Consider the following 20,471-nt stretch of genomic DNA (forward strand, 5'->3'; position numbering starts at 1 on the left):
GTGCTTGTCCCTAGGAGAGAAGTCGAATTCCTTTCAAGGTTGGAATCCGATATGGAAGTGGTGTGACTCAGTCTTGAATTCGCCACTCGCATTTGATCAGTTTGGAAAACATTCCATTCCGCGTGCCTTCCTTCGGATATCATATTCTTCGAATATCGAAGGTATCCTTGGCTCCTCGTCTTCCTATCTTTCCCTTTTCTGGACGCGTTGTTGATTTGAACGCGTCAAACCCTTGGGACCTTGGGAAGCTTCTCTAAATCTCTCCATCTTGAGTTTTCAAATCTCGAATCTCTGGGTATCTACATTTCCTTTTAAGATATCCAGAGCGCATTTAGTTTGCGACGCGCTCTTCATTCTGGACTCATTGTGCGGCACGTGGACACATTCCCCCGATCATGGTTGCAACCTTTTCGCCGCACCGGGACTCCGGTGGCACACTTCATCTGCCATCGCACTCGGGAATCCATCACGTTGACGCGAGCTCTGCTATCCGCCAACTGAGGCGCTCTCTTTCGCGCTCACCATCCAAGAGTTCGAACTTCTTCCTCAACCCGCGTGCTCATTCCCCCTCCAAATCCACTTACATCTCTTCTCCCTTGTCACCCTCACGGCGCGCTTCGCATAACAATTTCGTCCTCTTCCCATCTCATCAATCTCACCAGTCGCCTCTCGCCGTCCCTTACCCTCCTAGCGCGAAGATTACTAGGCCAGCAATGCGTCGACGCACATCACCCCGCAGTCCACCCAAGCGCGTTTTGAGTGTTTCAAGTGACAGTGGTAACGCGACTCCAACTCAACTCGTCGCTTTACCCTCTGGCGAAGAAAATGATTTGACTCTCGATGACCTCGTCGCGCCAGGTCAAAGTACGACCCCAGACAGCCCTTGTTTTATTAACACTACTCCTGCCCCTCAGGGTGAATCGACTTTTGCACCGCGCTCAAGCTTGTCGCGCGTTGAAAAGCGACGTAGTGGGAACTTTGGCAGCTTTGCGACGGGCAGTCCCTTGAAGCGCAGTGACGGGATCATGAATTTGGACCAAGCGTCGCGAGGCAGCCCTTCTGCAAAACGACGCAGCGTGCACACTTCCAATTTCTCCGCCGAATTTAGCATTTTCGACAACGAAGTCGAGAACACCACCCCAGAGGGATCTCCGACGCGCAACGAAATTCCCTCTTTCCCCACGCCTGTCCAGCCCCACAGTCCATTTGCGACCATTCCTAAGCGCTCATCTTCTCTACGACGGTCGACTCTGCAGCAGCGCGGCGATCGACCTCTCTTTGGACGGCCAAGGGCTTTGGATGATTCGACCGACGCATCACCACCTGAGACGCCATTGTCGGTTAGGACGCGAACGTCATTTGATAGCAGCCTATTCCAGCCAGGCAGCGAGAACATTTTCTCGCCTAAGCCGCCAGCCAGCCCTCTTTTCTCCAACTCCTTCGCCAACCCTCCCGTCAACCCCACTGTCAACGCTACTCAACCCCCTCGACCCACTGCTCACCCACTCTCTCGTACCATCACTCAGTCCTCCTCTGGGTCGAGTATCGAGGACTCGCCCACACATCAACCTGTCCACAAGCCCGAAGGCCGGCGAACAATGTTCAACTTCTCCAAATCTCTCCCCGCGGGGGCTACTCGTCCAGCCCCCGTAACTCGGCTCACAGGAGAAGACACAGAAACCTTTGCGACCCCAGATAACTTCAGGCTAGTGAAGCCTCTACCCGCGGCATTCATGTCCACTGGTCTTATTTCCAAGAAAAACCGCAATGCAGAGGAAAATCTCGCATTCAACAAGAGCATGCCCGATACACCATGCAAACGGCCTGTCAACCTTTTCACCGCTGGGACAAACCCCCCGGACCGATTATTCGACAAGTCACGTCTGGTTCATCAATCAGACGCCGTTTCCGTCTCTCCATTTAACCCACCTACTACCTCGCGTCCCAAGCCAAGTCCCTTCGCTCGGGGCATGGGAATATTCGGCAGCAGCTTCAATAGGCCTGAGACCTCGCGGCGTGGGAGTTTCGCTAGCATTGATGGCGATGAATTGATTCTTGCCCAATCGCCCTCTTCCCGACACGACAGCCAGCCTCCAAATGATGACTTCCCTCCCACACCGACCAAACAGCCTTTCCTCCCCTCTCGCACCTACCCTCCCGCCACTTCTCAAATCCAATCTCTAGAGCGACTATCCGAGACAGCGAGTCCGCTGCACGAGAAGCTTATGCAGGCATCACCTCACACTCCCCGCGACCAGTACTTCCCTCCCGACCCGAGTGGGTTATCGATATCCGTGCCCAGTGACCATCAGTATGTGCAGGAGCATGATCTTCCTGCCACTCCAACCGGACCGCGAGACTCCTGGTCATCATTCAGAAGGCCCAGTCTCCAAATTAGCGGCTACCATGTTCCAGATGTCGACCCCACTTTGACATCCCGCTTTGACAGCGTGGAGCTTATTGGAACTGGCGAGTTCTCTCAGGTATTCCGTGTCGCGCAGCCTCATGACGCGTCCTTCCCATCTGTCTTCTCTCTTCCATCAAGTGAACCAAGGTCGCCAACTTCTCTCCCCCATCAGGTGTGGGCTGTCAAGAAGAGCAAGCAGCCCTATCTAGGGCTAAAGGATCGCGAGCGCCGTATTCGCGAAGTCGAAGTTCTCAAGGCCTTGACCAACTGTGACCATGTCATTTCCTTTATGGACAGCTGGGAGAACAATGGCCATCTGTACATTCAAACAGAGTTCTGCGAAGAGGGTAGCCTGGATGGCTTCTTGGCACAAGCCGGTCTCAAGGCCCGACTCGATGACTTTCGTATCTGGAAGATTTTGCTCGAGATGTCTCTGGGACTGAAGCAGATACATGACAAGGGATTCATCCATCTTGACCTCAAACCTGCTAACATTCTGGTCACCTTTGAGGGTACTTTAAAGATTGGTGACTTTGGCATGGCGACACGCTGGCCTGCAGAGGATGGTATTGAAGGCGAAGGAGACCGCGAATACATTGGACCGGAGATTCTTATGGGCCGATTTGACAAACCCGCTGATATTTTCTCACTTGGTCTCATCATTTTTGAGATCGCCGGCAATGTGGAACTCCCTGACAATGGGGTATCTTGGCAGAAGCTCCGCAACGGCGATATGAGCGATGTGCCCAGCCTTACCTGGAGCTCGGAGACCAGCATCTTCCGCGATGCATCTGGAAATCCTATCTCGGAAGGGTCATCTTTCGAGGACCTTTGTACATCCGATCTGGGTGACAACGAATTCGGCGATGATTTCCTGACAAGTCGTCAATTGAGCAACCCCAAACCACAACGACTCGCACGAAGCGGGGAGTTGATTGATCCACCCAGCTTCATGGTTGATGCCAGCCACCCACAGGCATTGGACGGAATTGTTCGATGGATGATATCCCCTGAGCCTCAGAACCGTCCCACGGCTGACCAAATCCTGGAAACTTATGGAGTGCAATTTATTAATCAACGACGCCGCGCTGGCGCCACCGTCTTCGAGGGTAACTGGGGCCCCGCTGACGAGATCTTGGCCGAAGATGCCGAAATGATCGACGTGTAATTTAATATCCCTTTTACTCTTGTGCATACGGAGGGCGTTCCTGCTTGTTTCTCTGCCCTTCTTTTTTTCTTTTGTCACCTCTTCCCGGTGTTCGACCTGGGCCATTTTCCTTTTCCTTTTTTTTTTTGTCCCATCTTTGATGCCATGTTTTCACGTCACGACATCATTCCCCCATCCATCCTATGCTTCAATGGTTGAGGCTGGGGTTTTCTATTGCGGGCTGGGGCGTTATTGATCCATCAGGTTTGGATCTGGGCGTTACCTTGAGCAGTTCACGGATACCACAACTGGAGTTTGCGAAGGGTTTATAACCCTGTTTCACGGATCTTTTTTTTTTCTTTTGTACGATTCGATACCTAGCGTTACGAGATGCCAGAAATGTACCAACCTCACAGGATGCTTGCTTCTGGAAATGGTCAAGGTCACTCTGGCATTCTGCTGTATTCGTTCCAACATATCTCTTATCGTCTTGTCCTTGGGAGTCAATCGCTCCGAGGCGACAATTCTTTCCAGGGCTGATATCTGGTCGGATGGCATGCTTAGTTGGCTTGGAAACGTCACTGCTATCTTTGCTCTTTTCTTTTGCCTTTTCTAATGATCAATGTGTGCCCTCTGGGCAGTGATGACCCCCTATCCATTTTCTTTGAGCGTGATCTTCTCTGCTAGTTTGGTGTCTTTGGTTGAACACCTGGGTTCCATGTCTGTGTAGTAGTAACTGCAATGACGAACTGAAATGATATCCTACGAGCATCTTGCTTCAATTGTATAGTTTATTCCCAATCAAAGTATAACTACCGTTAGTTATCTATACCTATGGTTAGTCGTATTACAAGACAATAACTTCATTGTCTCGTAGACTGGCGTTCAAGCCTTAATATCCGATATTCAGGCAAGCCGACATTAAAACCAATGAGGATATGTGATGTGAATACCTTCTGGCAAGAATGCCTCTCAATGGATGTCGCTTCAGCTCGATACAATCAATCAGTTGCCTAAAGAAATTCGGGGAACAATACACTATATCCTTTTTTAAGGCCATTACACGCTGGTTACTTCATAGCTCGCTGTATTTTATCCTACCCACTATATTTAATTCCATAAGATTACGTGGGAGTACGGGGGTCTTATATTCAAGACAAAACTATGATTTATCTTCATCTTTTGTCTGTACAGCGCACGTTGTATACTCCCAAGCCCAAAATATATTTCGGATTGCCACGGGATTTCTTGGCATTTGGCGCAAACTTCTCCAACTTCTTGTTCCAAACCATCTTTAACCTCGAAACTTGGCACCCTGCTCTGCAAGTCTCCCTTTCCCTGGTATTGAGCTTGACTTATTGGATCTCTACACTTTGTGCAACATGCGCCGCTGTCTCCAAGACCCCGACTCACAATAACCGCACCTTACCTCCACCTCAAGAAGCTCCGCCCTGCACATCAACTTCTTTTTAGTTTTCTCTCTCCCATAATAACAGCCCATATCACGCACCATGGACAATAAAGATTTCGTGTCGGAAAATCTTTTCCGCCTAACGGGCGCGTCAGAGCCCACCGTAATCGACTTTGTACTCGCGACCGCCAGCTCAGCCAAGTCGACCTCCTCCCTCCAAGATACCCTGACGTCCTTCCTGGATGGCATAGATGCCAGCGAAATTGGTGCCTTTGCTCGAGAGCTCCATGCCCGCATGGGGAAGGGCGCACAGTCCAGCGCCTCTGCCTCCAAACCCGCAACGAGCAAGGAATCCACGAAAAAGAAGTACCGTCTGGTAGACATGGGCGAAGACCAACCAGAACCCGCCCCATCGCTAGGACCGACCAACGTCGAGGCAGACCGAGAGCGACGGAAAAGACGGGACAGAGACAGCGACAAGGATAGGAGCAGCAGCAAGCGAGACTCCGAGCCTCGGAGTCGCGGGGAGAAGGACGACAGCCGAAAGCGAGACCGAAGCCGCGATGCAGAGAGCCGCGACCGGCCACGGATGAGGAAGCTCCGCAAGAAGGGCTCTCAGGACTTCGACGATCGATGGGGCGACGAAGAGATCCTCGAACAGATTGTCGAAAACGAGATTTACCCGAAGGAATTCGAAGAGTCCCCCCCAAAGCGCACACGACTCGATGATGGCTCTGCGTCTCCCAATCCCGCGTCACTGGCCGACGATATCGATATCGACCCTGAGACCAAGCAAGAGATCGACCGCCAACGAGATCTCCGTGAACGAGACGAGTTTGCCAAACGACTAGCTAATAAGGAAAGTAGCAAGTCGAAGAAGATTGTTGAGGATCGGACGCGCGACGGCGAGGCTGCACGGCGACGTGCGCTGGGCGATGATGCCAGCGCACGGGCTTCGATGATGCCCGATCTGCGAGAACGATCTCGACAGGAATACTTGAAGAAGCGCGAGGCAGAACGGTTAGCACTACTGCGACGACAGGTTATAGAGGAGGCCGCGGAGTTGCGTGAAAACCCCAATCTGTCTCGCAAGGAGAAGGAGGAGTTCGCGCGCAATCGAGAGGTCCTTCGTCTCGCCGAGGAACGGCTTCGGATCGACGATCACCGTGATGGCTATCAGATGCCATCCGACTATATTACGGAAAAGGGGAAAATCGATCGGAAGAAAAAGGAAGAGGCTCTGTACAAGCGGTACGTCGAGCGTGATGAGCTGGGCCAGGAGCGATTCGTCACAGAGCACGAGGAGTGGGAGCTGGAGCAGGCGGCCAAGGCCAAGGCACAGATCAAAAAGGCCGAGTTCGTCGATGAGGGAGACTATGAGTACGTCTTCGATGATTCGCAGCAGATCAACTTTGTTATGGACGCCAAACTCGAGGGCACGCAAAAGCCAATGACGCAGGAGCAGCTGCGGTTCAAGGAGCAGGTCGATGCAGCAGAGAAGAAAGCCCTCTCGATGGAGGAAACCCGCAAAAGTTTGCCCATCTATCAATTCCGTGATCAGATCATCCAGGCTGTGGCAGAGCATCAAGTTTTAATTATCGTCGGTGAAACTGGTTCCGGAAAGACCACACAGATCCCACAATACCTCCATGAAGCCGGCTACACCAAGGATGGCCTCAAGATTGGTTGCACGCAGCCGCGACGAGTGGCTGCCATGAGTGTTGCTGCTCGTGTGGCGGATGAAATGGGTACGAAGATCGGAAATGAAGTTGGTTATGCCATCCGATTTGAGGACAATACCAGCGACAAGACCATTCTTAAGTATATGACCGATGGAATGTTGCTACGAGAACTGTTAACAGAGCCGGACCTGAGCCAGTACGCAGCCTTGATGATTGACGAGGCGCACGAACGAACGGTGCCCACCGATATCGCTTGTGGTCTGCTCAAGGATATTGCGAAAGCTCGACCTGATCTGAAGCTGCTAATTTCTTCGGCGACGATGGATGCCCAGAAGTTCCAGAAGTATTTCGACGATGCGCCCATTTTCAATATTCCTGGTCGCCGATACCCTGTCGACGTGCACTACACTTCACAACCTGAAGCCAACTACCTCGCCGCAGCCATTACAACGGTCTTCCAGATCCATGTCACGCAAGGCCCTGGAGATATTTTGGTCTTCTTGACTGGACAAGAGGAAATCGAGGCCGCCGAGCAAAGCTTACAGGAAACGGCTCGAAAACTTGGGAGTAAGATTCCGGAGATGATTATTGCTCCTATCTACGCCAACCTGCCATCTGAACTGCAGACTAAGATTTTCGAGCCGACTCCGCCTAATGCGCGAAAAGTGGTGCTTGCCACTAATATCGCTGAAACTAGTTTGACCATCGATGGTATTGTCTACGTGATTGATCCCGGATTTGTCAAGGAGAACGTGTTCAATCCACGCAGTGGAATGGAAAGCTTGGTCGTGACGCCGTGTTCGCGTGCCTCGGCCAACCAGCGAGCCGGACGTGCTGGGCGTGTCGGCCCGGGCAAGTGTTTCCGCCTGTATACCAAGTGGGCGTACTATAACGAACTGGAAGAGAACACTACCCCGGAGATCCAACGTACCAACTTGAACGGTGTGATTCTGATGTTGAAGTCGCTGGGAATCGACCAACTACTCGACTTTGACTTTATGGACCCTCCGCCGGCGGAGACCATCATCCGCGCTCTAGAGCAACTGTATGCGCTCGGGGCACTCAACGACCGAGGCGAGCTGACCAAGGTCGGCCGGCAGATGGCCGAGTTCCCAACGGACCCGATGCTCGCCAAGGCGATCCTTGCCGCCGACAAATACGGATGCGTAGAAGAAGTGCTGTCGATCGTGTCGATGCTCGGCGAAGGCAGCGCACTCTTCTTCCGACCCAAGGATAAGAAGATCCATGCGGACAGTGCGCGCAATCGCTTCACCATCAAAGAAGGCGGTGACCATTTGACGCTACTGAACGTCTGGAACCAATGGGTCGACTCGGACTTTAGCATAATCTGGGCGAAAGAGAACTTCCTGCAGCAGCGCAGTCTGACGCGGGCGCGCGATGTGCGCGATCAGCTTGCCAAACTGTGCGACCGTGTCGAGGTGGCTGTCAGTACCTGTGGGTCTACGAATATCCAGCCAATCCAGAAGGCCATCACGGCTGGGTTCTTCCCCAATGCGGCGCGACTCCAGCGTGGCGGTGACAGTTACCGCACTATCAAGAATGGACAGTCGGTATACTTGCATCCGTCTAGTACACTTATGGAGATTAACCCTCGCTGGGTCATCTACTTCGAGTTAGTGCTTACCAGCAAGGAGTACATGCGCAGTAATATGCCGCTGCAGCCAGAGTGGCTGGTAGAGGTTGCGCCGCATTACTATAAGAAGAAGGATTTGGAGAGTCTAGGGTTGGATCGCAAGGTAACGAAGGGGCAGGGGGCGGCTGGAGAGAAGAGTCGAGAGTAGAACGGATAATGTAGTTGAATAGCCTCATATAAAATAGACACCTCAGGCACTCATCTTCCAACCAATCACCGTCCAGATAATTCAAACCGCGGCAAATCAACCGAACCTCGGTTTCTCCGCTTTCCCCCAGACTTCCAAGGCCTCTCCGAATTTTATACGTCACGTCAGTTACTGATTTCCCCTTTTTCTCTCTCAACTTCTCAATCTACATCCTACCTCAAAATGTCTAAAACATTCACCCCTGCTGAAGTGGCCAACCACAAGACTGCCGATAAGGGCCTCTACATCATCATCGACAGCAATGTTTTCGATGTAACCAACTTTGTCGACGAGCACCCCGGCGGCGCAAAGATTCTTAAGCGTGTAGCGGGCAAGGATGCCTCGAAGCAGTTCTGGAAAGTATGTATTCTCTTCTTTCTTCTTTCTTTTCTTCTTGTTTCTCTTTAAAACCAAAATGTTATATATTGTTATGATCGGCTATCGTTCGAGTCGGCTATTGAAAGTATGTAACTAACGCCGTTTAGTATCACAACGAATCCGTGCTGAAGAAGTACTCACCCAAGCTAAAGGTCGGCGGAGTCAAGGATGCTGCGAAGCTGTGAATATTCTATTGGAAAATGAAGGAAATGATATACTTCAGTGTTTTGGTTTGGGAGGATAAGCCCACTGCGGGAAACCCCGATCAGCTGCACATCACATAAATGTCACGATGTTGTATTTACTCCGCTAGCGAACGTTATACCCGTGATTCCTGTCTGATTATTTTGCTCTGTGAATATCAACTTACTACCCGGGGCATGAATAGAACAGAATAGACCAATATAGGAGGTTGGAGGTTGGTACATACAGAAAGGCTTCATTCTTGCTCATAACCAAGTCTTATACATTATGTTCAAATATAAACACGAAGATCAATACCTATATATCCAGGATCTGCTGGGTTGATAGTTGGAATGTCAAAAAAATAAACGCCCTTCTCCCTCCCGCTGCACGAGCAATAGTATCCGAATCAAAGTGGTATCAACTCGAAAGCGACAAATGGTAAATGACAGGTAATAGATGTGTGAGGTGAGTAAAGCAGAGAATAAATATGAATAGGTGACGGTGACAAAATAGAAGATATGTGCAGTGAAGATGTACGCAGACAAGCCACGGAGAGACATGGCGATGAACCTGCGCCAAAAAGGTGTGTTGTTGAAAGAAAGAAGGAGTAGGTATATGATAAGTAGTAAGTAATGGGCAAAAGGTAGAGAGAGCGCATGTGAAACTCATCCACTGTAGAATTAGAAACCCCGCCACGGATCATCAGGACGGTATGAGAACTCGCTGCCATGGACCGAAGGCGTGTCAAACTCATACCGTCTCTCACTCCACTGACTGGATGTCTTGCGGACATGGCGCTGGCGCGGAGGCGCACGAGGACGATTAATCTGTTCTGCGTGGCGGTCGATGAAAGCCTCCATACGCACAGTGCCTATGTCAAACATGTTGCTGCCAGCCCCACTGGAAGCACGGCCACTCGCCTCGGAAGTGCGTCGGCTGATACTGCTACGACGACTTCCAATGCCTGGAGGTGGGGCTGGGGGCTGCATGGCGGGGAAATGTAGCTCCGACGAGCCGGCCGTGGTGCCGCTGTGTGAAGAAGGCATAGTACCGGCGCTGGAGAAGCTGCGGAGAGCGTGGAGAGCTGGGGGACGGGGCGCGGTGTTGCTGCGTTTGCGGCTGTGGGTTGAGAAACGGGGAACGTGGGGTGCGTCGGCTGCTAGGTCGATGCTGCCCCCTGGGATTTCGGGGACTGGAGCCGGAGCACCGGCACTGTTGAAGGAGCGTTTGTCCTTTGGCACTGGGCGGGGACGGCCCTTTGCGACCCGAATGGAGTCGCGAATTGGGTTTCGGCGGAGGGAGGCTTGAGGTGGGGTTGGCGATTCTTCTTGTGGGACTGGAGGTAGAGCTGCTAATTCTTGGAGGCCGATTGCGGAATGGCTGAGGAAGGATAGGGCTGTTAGCCAAACGTAGTGGCGTTCGATGGTTAGTGCTGTGAATTTCAGAGCACGCTGTGGTGTCAGCACCAGGATAGAGCGGTTGAATGGGATCGAAGAGCCGGCGCCTTTGGGTATGGGGTTGTCGTCTTTGACGTCCAAGACGGATTGAATCGTGACTATACCGAGGCGAGATACTATGTTAGTTGCCACTCCAACCAAATCGAATGAGTTCCTTAAAGACTTACACTTCCGGCCACTTTTGCCGAGTAATGCAGGCCCACTCGTAGGCTGTTTACTACTCCACATAATGGAGCCTTCGTACGGGGCGAGCCAAACCCATCGTTTATGTCGCACACCACTGTTCGTAATATTCGCCGACACATCGTCAGGGTTCTTGCCCTCCCAAGTCTCTTTGGACTCGCCCATCCCAAATGATTTGCGTCGACGGACGTATTTGAACATCCACTCGCCAACCATAGTCTGAGCAATAGCATCAACGACGCTAGTTGGCTGCACACCACCGGTGGAATCCTTTCTATCGCACTGTTCATGGTTCCAGGTTTGGGATGGAGTCGTGCGATGCGAGATGCGTTTCGATGGCCCGTACCGCTCACGAGGTGCTGTGATCTCATCACACGGCATTGGCGGTGGCCGATATGGTCGGTATGCGGGGCTTTCTGGGGAAAACGTTGCGGTCGATCGTGACGGGGAAGAAAGTGTTTCTGGTCTCTCGGTAATATCCGACTGTGACGTTGCTGCTGCGGATCGCACTCGGCGGAGAGTTGGGCGCCGGACGACAGATTGGCGACCACGGTCCGAGAACTGTCTGGCGGCTGAGCGAGTAGGACTTGGAGGCCCGTCGCTACCGTTCAGCGGAAGGTTGCGTGAGCTGAGACGGATGGGTACAGGGAATGGCGGTGCGATGCTTGAGCCTGTACTGCCGCTCTCGAGGCTTGGTTCACTGGGACTGCGGGCACGGGGTTTCTGGTGCGCGGCGGTTCCGCTGGAAATCATGGCTAATTTGCGCATGCCGGGCTGGCGAATACTGGTCATACCAGACCGCTGGGAAGCCCGAGAACGGCCAATATTGGGTGGTCTTGACTCCGGGGAAGATAGCTGCTCGTCGATCTCGGGGAGAGGCATGCCGTCCAAGCTAGGTCTTGATTTCGAAGTGATGAGCTTGCCACGACTGACAGTGTATGCGGCAAAAGGGCGGTTAAGGAGCTCATCGTCGGTGAAGACATCGCGTTCGCCATGCGGGCCTTCGTCATCGCTGTTATTCTCAAAGCCGGCGAAGAGACTGCTTGAACGTAGAGGCCGTCGAATATTGGACAAGGTATCATCTGAGAGCGGACCATTATCGTTGTTACCGGGGTACGCCTGCACATGATCTGGACCAGGTGCTCTAGGAGGCTTCACGGGATGATCTGTCGGCTGATCTGTTATCAGACGTCTCTGCTTTCGTTTCTCGGACCGTGGCGGAACCGGGGGCACAGTGCAAAACTCGAGGCTAGGCTCTTCGGGTTCAGGGAGAGGTAGTGCATCTTGAATAGCAGAAGGAAGAAGACTGGCAGGAAGTCTGACAGGGCGTTGATCGAAACGGATTTCCTCGGTTTGGATGGCGACGGATCGGCAATCAGCAATTGCCCGGAAGTTGGCCTGGCAAGCGATGTTCTTGGTCTGCGGTGGAAGAACGACACTATTTCGAGGTGAGGATGGCTCTGAGCCTGGTGGGTGGATAGCGATCATTGGAATGTCCATCTTGGATGAGGCATTGGGGGACAGGTTTTCGCTTTGAGCAACACATGGTTCCGGAACGACATCAGTCTGGGTGGATGCCGATTTCATTTGCACCGGCTCCGGGGTGGACTCGACAGGCTGAGGCGAGTCAGCCACATTCGGCGTCCATGGAGGACTTGGGAGTTCATCCACGGTCTGACAAGAATTAGAAACCATCTGAGGTGCAACTGGGAGCGTGGCGCTGTCATTCGTTCTAGGTATTTTCGTTTTCTGGTCGTCTTCTTTCTCGGGCTCTGAGACGGTTTCCATGGGCTCAGGAACAATGTCGTATACAACCTTCCCTTCTAGCGTAGGCGACGGAGGAGGTGAGTACTGGATGCCGATATCGCGGTATTCAACTGCCGGGTCAAGTTTCACTGGGCTAGCAAGCCCGAGTTCCCGTGCACGGAACTCCAGGGCAGTGGGTGAGTATAAGTCCGAGCTCTGCAGGGAAAGACCTAGGATCTTCCTGGCCTTGAAAGAAACACTATGCGACCCCTGTGAGTGAACCGACATTGGGCGTTCTTCGGGCAGCGCCTCCGGAGAGGAAGGCAGCTCATCATCAGATGGGACAAACTCATCCTCATCCTCTTCCTCGAAGTCGAGTTCCTCCGCCAGGTTCAAACCTGAACCATTCTTGCTTCCAGGCGCGATACTCATAACTGAGTACCGCACGTTATGGAATATGACCGCCTCTTCACCTTCTTCTGAGCTCAAGGTGGTCACGCTCGTGCGTCGGCGGCCTAGGCTACTAGATGCCACACTGGCTGAGTCGCTTTCTTTATTCTTGTCATGAATATGGTCACTATTCTCACTCGGTTGTGAACGCGAGCGGATAGTCACCACTTCCTGGGCGGCTGCGACCTCGTTCAAAACGGTCTTCAAGCGGCCCTCTACTACGTGAATCTTGCGTTCCAGGGCTCGGCGTTCATCCGCCCAGGAGTCTTGGTCGCGACTCCAGAGTAATTGAGTTCGTTCGACGTCCTCCTCCCGACTTCGGGCTTTTTTCTGTGCCTGCTCGAGCCTTTTACGAACATCGCCGATGTTCTCGACCGCTTCATCGCGCTCCCGAGCTAGCTCGGCCATCGCAGATGACGTTCCACCTTCCAATAGTTGGATTTGATGTTTCAACGAGCGCCCTTCCCAGGTCGCCTGGGACAGATTCGTGGTCAGTGTTTCATTTTCAGTCCTTGATTCGTCCAAGCTCTCTTCTAACCCATCGATTGCCTTGGTTTTGTTCTCTATCTCCCGCCGTAGCGAGAGAATCTCCGATACGAGAGATGCATGGAGAGTGGGTGTGATCCTCCGCGGGTCGAAGGGGGATAGGGTATCCTCGGTGATATCGATATCATCTTCGTCTGTTTGTCCGTCGGGGGAGAATGCGGGGGTTGGGAGGCCAGGTGGGGAGGAAGGTGTCGGGGAGGAATCTCGCCGGCGCAAGGACGGTCTCGATCTCGATCTCGATCCTCCTTTGGATGGAGCTCGAGATCTGGATCTAAAGGATGGCGCCGGGGAGGGGTGGGCCATGGAAGGCGGCCACTGTAAATCGGCCATCTCTCTTTGTGAATGTGCCGGATGAACCGCCTCAAACCATCGAGGCTCTGCTCCTTGGGCTAACCAGAGCACTTCACGCACTGGATCCCATCAAAAGACTACCGTAGTTCAACCATCCGACTATTGACTGTTTTGAAGCCGGCGCTTGTCTCTCTCCAGAGACAGGTTTTCGCTCGGTGCAATCGACTGGTCGAACGCGGGATGGAGGGGAAATTCAACGCTGGGACTTTTGACACTTGGTGGAACGAAGAGGTCAGCCACGGTTACAATGAAGATGTGTAAGATGCACGCTTGAGCGCAATGCCGATATTTGGATATGCACGGGAAGAGAGGCCCCCTAACTCTACTTACGGAGTACTCCAGTGACAAACAGGTCTGACCGTTTTAGCTTAAGAGAGGAGGAAGATGTCAATCGGGAGGTATGGCCCGATTCCGGGAGGGAAAATAGATCAACCCGAAGGATGCGAGGGCCGATCGCGATTATAGAATCCCCTGAGATCCAGTACTCTGTAGATTTACGCCGTACGGAGTACTTACGAAGGTAATGACCTGGGAGGAGTCGGGGCTTAGACCATTAAAAGACCTTAGGGGATTAGATCAGCCTTGCGGCATGCCTGCGCATATCGGAAACACGGACGCGAGGAGAGTCTTGGACTTCTAAAAAAGAAAGAAAAAAGTCCCAGGGGCGTTCGTTAGGGGGCATATGGGGAAAGAAAAGAATCCACCCGATTAGCCCACAGGATTGAATACTCCACTGCAGCTGCCAGACACTAAGACAGATGAGCTTCAGTCAATATCCCCTGTATAAAACGCTTTCAGGGTCTGTTCGCGCGAGAGAGAATCACCAGAGTGTATGGAGTATACTTGGTATTGTGGTAGATCTCAAAGGTCATGGAGAAGCTGATTATTTGGAGACAAAGAAACGAGGAAAGGTAAAAAAAGAGATAAAAACGGGGCCGTATTCTCAAGAGAATGAGCTATTGATCAGAAGGTCGGAAAGCCTGGAAAAGGAATATGAGTGTACTCCGTACGGAGTAAGATTCATAGATTAACTGCCTGGGGTATGTTGTAGGAGTTCGTGACAGAACTCCACTGCGTGTCTGGGCCATGAAGCTCAAGCACTTTTTTGACCTGGGAAGATCACCCCCTATTTTGTTTGGCGAAATCATGGAAGGCAAACCATAAAAATAAGAAAAGCCTTTGCAATGACCAATAGTTTCGATTCCAAAGACACTAAAATAGCAAAGGTTAGCGTGTTTGATAAATTAAATGGCTGTGTTGGCGGCCAATTCGTAGCTCGTTTGGGCGACGATCGCCGTACGCAATTTCGCAGAGCCTAGTCTGGTTTCAGAGTTTCCAGGGTGTATGTGTCGCATATGTTGCACGTAACCTGTCGCACGTTGCATGTTGTGTAGTATTGGTTCCTTTTTGTGATGATTATCTCTAGACAGTCAAATAGTCAAGAATCGAAGCATCTCGGACATTATCGCGGATCAGGGGTAAAAAAAACAGACCCATCCAAGGTCTCCACCGAGAGCTTCGAAGAACGAGGAACCCACATTGGCCGAAATGAAGAACCAGAAATTCATCCGGACTTCACACCACAATGGATGTACGCGACACTCTATGGCCTCCATGGCCTCGGTCTGTTTCTCTTGCATATGTCGATGCAAGTGCCGGTCGCACAGCTAGCAAACGTCAGAGGTGGCGTATGAGAATCGCCAATGATTGGCAATAAATGCTTTATTATCGTATCCAATGGACGAAGTAGGTACGGAGTCATGTCTAGACTCTGAATGTCAAGCCCCCAAATTGCCATTGGAAATCAGACTAGCAGCGGGGTTTGACACGAAGTATTAAGGAATCTCCGCGAACCATTTCCACCCATTTGCCCCACTGACCTCAGGGGACGGGACGCCGGGTACTTTTTGACTTGGACGAGGGCCGTTGACAGGTCGATATTCGCTGATATTTCACATTCCTGGTCGGTTTCTTTGTCTGACAGTGCTAGTGGTGAGTCTAGATTGGAGGCGCAGACAATACACGGAAGGGCTGAAGCTGTGTGCAAAGTACTTCGTATGTACTCCGTAGGGAAGGTCACTTATAATAGAAGATCGTCGGATTGAACAATAGTCGTGATGATTAGCTTGAGAATGTCGAGAGCATTGAAAGAAGGCGGAAAAAGAATAGGCAGAATGTTCTGTGCCACCTTTTTTAAGATCTCGAAGACTCAACACATAAAATACTCCAACTTCTTACAATGCATGTTTCGAGACAAGTCTCTGAGAACTGATTCCCTTTCCCTTTCTCCAATAAGATCCGCCAGAACAATCCGGCCGTTAGATCTAGAGATGCGATTAACCGGGCTGACTAAGCCTATTTGCGTCATTCCCTGGACATCGGCATATATAGACTTATGTTGTACATGTACATATATCCAGCTGCGATCTCAACTTTGTTAATATCCCACCTGGACAGACATCGGAAACCGACATAATCTCGAAAGTGCGGGGAACAGCTGCATATCACCATCATCATCCAACACCAACTACATAAAATGTCGACAGACAACCCGCCCCAGATGTTATTTTTCGATATGTTTGGCACAGTAGTTTCGTGGCGTACATGCGTCACGGAAGAGCTGAGTGTGGCTGCCGTACATATTGTTAATTATCCCAGCAAGGACCTCCCAGCCGACTTGCGGGACCGTGCTGCGGCCATGACCAGTGACGACTGGCTGGCTTTTGTCGCAGAATGGCGGCAGACTTACAATGTGTTCACTAGTACATTTGACACATCCGAAAAGTTTATGTCCGTCGACCAGCACCACTACAATGCGCTTCAGGTCCTCTTGCGGCAGCGCGGTCTGGAGGGCCTGTTCACTGACGAGAAGCTGTGGGAACTCTCTTTCGCGTGGCACCGGCTCAACCCTTGGCCGGATAGTGTGAAAGGTCTTGAGTTGTTGAACCGGCGCTTTGCCACTTCTACCCTGTCGAATGGGAATGTCTCTTTACTGCAGGACCTCCAACGTCATGGATCACTGCCTTTCACGCAACTTGTTAGTGCGGAGAACTTTGGGGCTTACAAGCCTTCTCCATTGGTTTATAAGGGTGCTGCCAGGAAGTTTGGACTGGAGCCAGGCCAGTGCGGAATGGTTGCAGCGCATCTGCGCGATTTGAAGGCTGCCAAGAGCTGTGGGTTTCAGACTATCTATGTTGAGCGTGAGCTAGAGGAAGAGATGTCACAGGAGCAGGCTGCGAACGCCAAGACTGGCGGGTACGTGGATATGTGGATTGATCTTGAGTCTGATGGCTTCCGAGAGGTGGCTAGGCGATTTGGGGTTGAGTAAGACCGGTCTACCCTCTGGTCTGGGGCTAGTAGTTGAGACTGGTTCCGGTGGACAACGTGTATATTTGGACAATTTGAATGAATACTCGAAATATAATCGGTCCATTTAGCCCATCCTCCATTCCGACATGTATTTTGCCTCTCCCATCGCCTCATTCCAAATCCCCCAACATCAAGCCCAAAGGATATTCAATTTTCGCCACCCAGTAGCTGGAGAAGGTATAGGTTCTGGATTTTCATTCGCGATGTGAAGAAATTCGCGGATTGGAATTTCTTCCAGTGGGACAAGCCGGGTCTTTCGCCAAAATTTGCACCCAAAATATAGGGCAAATATAAGCGGAATATTGAAGTATGACGATACAAAGATCTGAGAACTCCAATTGCCCTCAATAAACACATGGAATCCACCCGTGAGCAGAATTATACTGAAAGAAACCAGAGAAATCCATGCCGCATAGGGTTGAAATGGGCTTTGCCAAGGAAGTTCAGTACGGCTAATCTTTTGCTTCTTACAGCCATAAAAAAACCTCAAATAGATCACCTCTATATTGATCCAATGCACCAAAGAGGCAGCTGAGACCAGTTGCTGGAGCCAATCAAATACAACAGAAGCTGCGGATGATAGCGTCATATACCCCAAGGCAAGAAAAGATCCGACTGCGGCAACCGATATCCAAGGAACCCCGAAGCGATTGATGCGAGTGAATAATTCTGGGGCATGCCCCTCTTGAGCAAGTCCATATAGTGTCCTGGTTCCCACGAGCATGGCTGTATTTGGGTAAGCAGAAGTACAGCAGCCAATGGAAAAATGCATACTCACCAGAATTACCAGCGCTCCATGCACTTGTGACAACGACAGCATTGATGATCGAAGGTACCACTTTGATCCCGACATTAGTGGCAGCAATCGCGAACGGAGACGCTCCAGCATCCCCGGAATTTGACAGCAACCCCTTATCATTGGAGGGGACAATAAGGCCCATCATGAAAATGGTGATCAGATAAAATATCAGGATTCTCCAGAACACACGTTTGGCGGCCTTGGGGATGTTATGCCGAGGATTCTGTGTCTCAGCTGCTGCAACCGATATATTCTCGACGTTGGAAAATGCATAGGCTGCACTACTCAAGACACGCCAAAACCCAAGGAACCGTCCCCATGAGCCGTTGATTCCGAGAAACTGCACAAAGGGTCCAGGGTCTCGCCAAAATCGAAACCCCATGGGATAACCCCGTGGACCTGCGCCAGAGGTAATGCATACACTCTATGGAAATCAGTCAGGAACTAACCAGAATATTGCTCGAGATCTGCTCACCATGATATTCACACCAACAATCAGAGCAATCTTCAACATTGCAAAAACAAACTCCAACTCGCCGTAAATACTGACCAACAGCATATTACTAACGATCAGCAGTGCGCCAAGGGCGCTAATCCATACTGCATGGTTAATATCAGACCAAAAGTCGATGATGACAGCGCAAGCCACCATTTCAGCCGGCAGCAGGATAGCATTTGCATAAACACTATTCCAGCCTTGTGCAAACGCCAGAGCAGGGTCAACGAACCATTCGGCGTGTCTTATGATACCACCGGAAAGAGGCGCCAGAGCACTGAGCTCAGCCACGGAAAAGACCACGCAGCATATAAGCATACCCACAATGCAATATGCCAGCAACATGCTTAGCGGTCCACCCCTTGCTAAGGATTTTCCGGTCGCTAGGAAGAGGCCAGTACCGATGGTCCCGGCCAGGGCTATCATTTGAATATGACGTTGTTTCAGCCCTCGTCTTGTTTGAACGAGCTCGGAAATGACTGCCTGTGTTTTAGGGTTGTCTTCACCCGCGAAGGTACGTTTGAGGAGAGGTATGGCCTCATTTTCACTGGTAATCTCTTCATTTTGCTCTGAGTGCTGAGAATGACTGTTCATTTCAAATGATCGGATGGGAGGGGCAAATGAATAAAAGAGGACAACTAAAAGGGTGAAGAGGGGTTAAATTGAGAAGTGTTCTTAGGCATGTGTGTGGTTGGATGGTGATAAGTTAAGAAGAACTTATATTGAAGTCGTGACAAGAGGATATTTCTTATTGGTGCATGACCTGCAGCCCCGGCCCGGTTGATATTGCCGGCACCAAAAATGGAAGATAAAGGATATATCACCTTTTCTTTCTTCCTCGATATAATCTTCTATCCTACTTTCCGCTTTGGCTTTTCGGAACCTAGGCCAAGAATAATCTTAGTAGAATCGCCGGAGTCGGTAACATTGAATTATTATATGTACCGTGCTGAAGACAGTCGTCTCGAGGCAGGACAGAGAGTAGTGTGGCCTTATTCCTATTGGTAAAATGCCGAGTAGGAGAGTTAATGAATCTGGAATATTCTCTTTATTAGGAATATAACTACCTAGAGGCGCTCCTATGATAGCTTTAATATGATAAGAGTATAAGCTTTATATTATTTATAGTTAGTTTTAAAAATACTGCTAAATTCCACTCTTTCCTTACTATCTAATCTCAGGCAGTGGCTTACTATACCCTATTCTTATACTATCGGATAATCTCCTTTATTATCACTCACTTTTCACTCACTTTTCACACCCTCCGCACAACTATCGTATAAATATACCTTCATCGCTAAACCATCGAGTCTGCACTGCGGGACTACCAGGCACGTATACCATCTTCGATTGATACTAGGAGACCTTAATCTCGCACCCCAAACATTCAAGTTCCACCTAGAGAGCACTAGAGCCGAATTGCTAGCGAAAGATCTTAATTCAAACAAGATGGCCTCCAAGCCTCAGGACTCACCCTCTTGGATCACTGAAGATGGTAGCCCACTCTGCGGATTCTACTGGATGAGAATCGATCCGAAAGTGCAGCCTAATTACTGGGTGTAAGCATGTTTTCCCTAGGTCCTTTGGTTGATATTTGCTCACGCATAAATCCTGAAGCCAACCTAAGAAATTGTGCGAATGCTGGGAGCACTTCCCAACCCAGTGGCCGGTTGACCATGTGATGATCGTGAGAATTCTAAATCAAGTCGCCCTAAGAGGTAACCTTTCCCTGACTGACTCTTGTCGGTCTATCAAAGCAAATCCCTGCATGTGCCTTCAGGTGCCCATATTACACGGCACTCGATAACGTGGAAAAGGAGGGACGACCTTGCCCGGTACGGGTGAAAAGACATATCAACGCAGCGCATATCGTGAGTACTCCAGTATACTTACCCAGGGAATGACGCTCATATCATTTAGAGAAGACAAAGAGACTTCTATAAGGGACTACAGATTTCCTGTAAGTGTGCCTCAAAGTCGAAAGAAGTCTATGCATACTGACCTTTGCTGTCTTTAGTTTCA

General features: G+C 50.8%; 6 protein-coding genes across 6 annotated transcripts; 4 read left to right on the top strand and 2 right to left on the bottom strand.

The window, feature by feature from the left end:
• Window positions 1-395: 395 nt before the first annotated feature.
• Window positions 396-3,575, top strand: LCP9604111_4133 (tyrosine protein kinase SWE1; the record flags this gene model as incomplete). The annotated part of the gene is made up of 1 exon (XM_039071799.1): window positions 396-3,575. One exon carries the CDS (start codon window positions 396-398, stop codon window positions 3,573-3,575), a length of 3,180 nt encoding a protein of 1,059 aa, XP_038929695.1.
• A 1,490-nt stretch (window positions 3,576-5,065) lies between these two features.
• LCP9604111_4134 (putative mRNA splicing factor RNA helicase (Cdc28)) lies at window positions 5,066-8,449 on the top strand (the record flags this gene model as incomplete). The annotated part of the gene is made up of 1 exon (XM_039071800.1): window positions 5,066-8,449. One exon carries the CDS (start codon window positions 5,066-5,068, stop codon window positions 8,447-8,449), a length of 3,384 nt encoding a protein of 1,127 aa, XP_038929696.1.
• A 222-nt stretch (window positions 8,450-8,671) lies between these two features.
• LCP9604111_4135 (cytochrome b5-like heme/steroid binding domain-containing protein) lies at window positions 8,672-9,051 on the top strand (the record flags this gene model as incomplete). The annotated part of the gene is made up of 2 exons (XM_039071801.1): window positions 8,672-8,848; window positions 8,974-9,051. The coding sequence occupies 2 exons, from the start codon at window positions 8,672-8,674 to the stop codon at window positions 9,049-9,051; spliced, it is 255 nt and encodes an 84-aa protein (XP_038929697.1).
• A 681-nt stretch (window positions 9,052-9,732) lies between these two features.
• On the bottom strand, window positions 9,733-15,170 carry LCP9604111_4136 (putative nuclear migration protein; the record flags this gene model as incomplete). Its single annotated transcript, XM_039071802.1, has 5 exons — window positions 9,733-10,607; window positions 10,677-13,844; window positions 13,893-13,999; window positions 14,116-14,152; window positions 15,155-15,170. The coding sequence occupies 5 exons, from the start codon at window positions 15,168-15,170 to the stop codon at window positions 9,733-9,735; spliced, it is 4,203 nt and encodes a 1,400-aa protein (XP_038929698.1).
• Window positions 15,171-16,321: 1,151 nt separating this feature from the next.
• LCP9604111_4137 (haloacid dehalogenase, type II) lies at window positions 16,322-17,113 on the top strand (the record flags this gene model as incomplete). Its single annotated transcript, XM_039071803.1, has 1 exon — window positions 16,322-17,113. One exon carries the CDS (start codon window positions 16,322-16,324, stop codon window positions 17,111-17,113), a length of 792 nt encoding a protein of 263 aa, XP_038929699.1.
• A 542-nt stretch (window positions 17,114-17,655) lies between these two features.
• LCP9604111_4138 (uncharacterized protein) lies at window positions 17,656-19,043 on the bottom strand (the record flags this gene model as incomplete). Its single annotated transcript, XM_039071804.1, has 4 exons — window positions 17,656-17,698; window positions 17,748-17,880; window positions 17,933-18,377; window positions 18,429-19,043. The coding sequence occupies 4 exons, from the start codon at window positions 19,041-19,043 to the stop codon at window positions 17,656-17,658; spliced, it is 1,236 nt and encodes a 411-aa protein (XP_038929700.1).
• Between the last annotated feature and the right edge of the window lie 1,428 nt (window positions 19,044-20,471).

The sequence above is a fragment of the Penicillium roqueforti genome, assembly GCF_015533775.1.
Source record: "Penicillium roqueforti strain LCP96 04111 chromosome Unknown scaffold_08, whole genome shotgun sequence".
Lineage (NCBI taxonomy): Eukaryota > Fungi > Ascomycota > Eurotiomycetes > Eurotiales > Aspergillaceae > Penicillium > Penicillium roqueforti.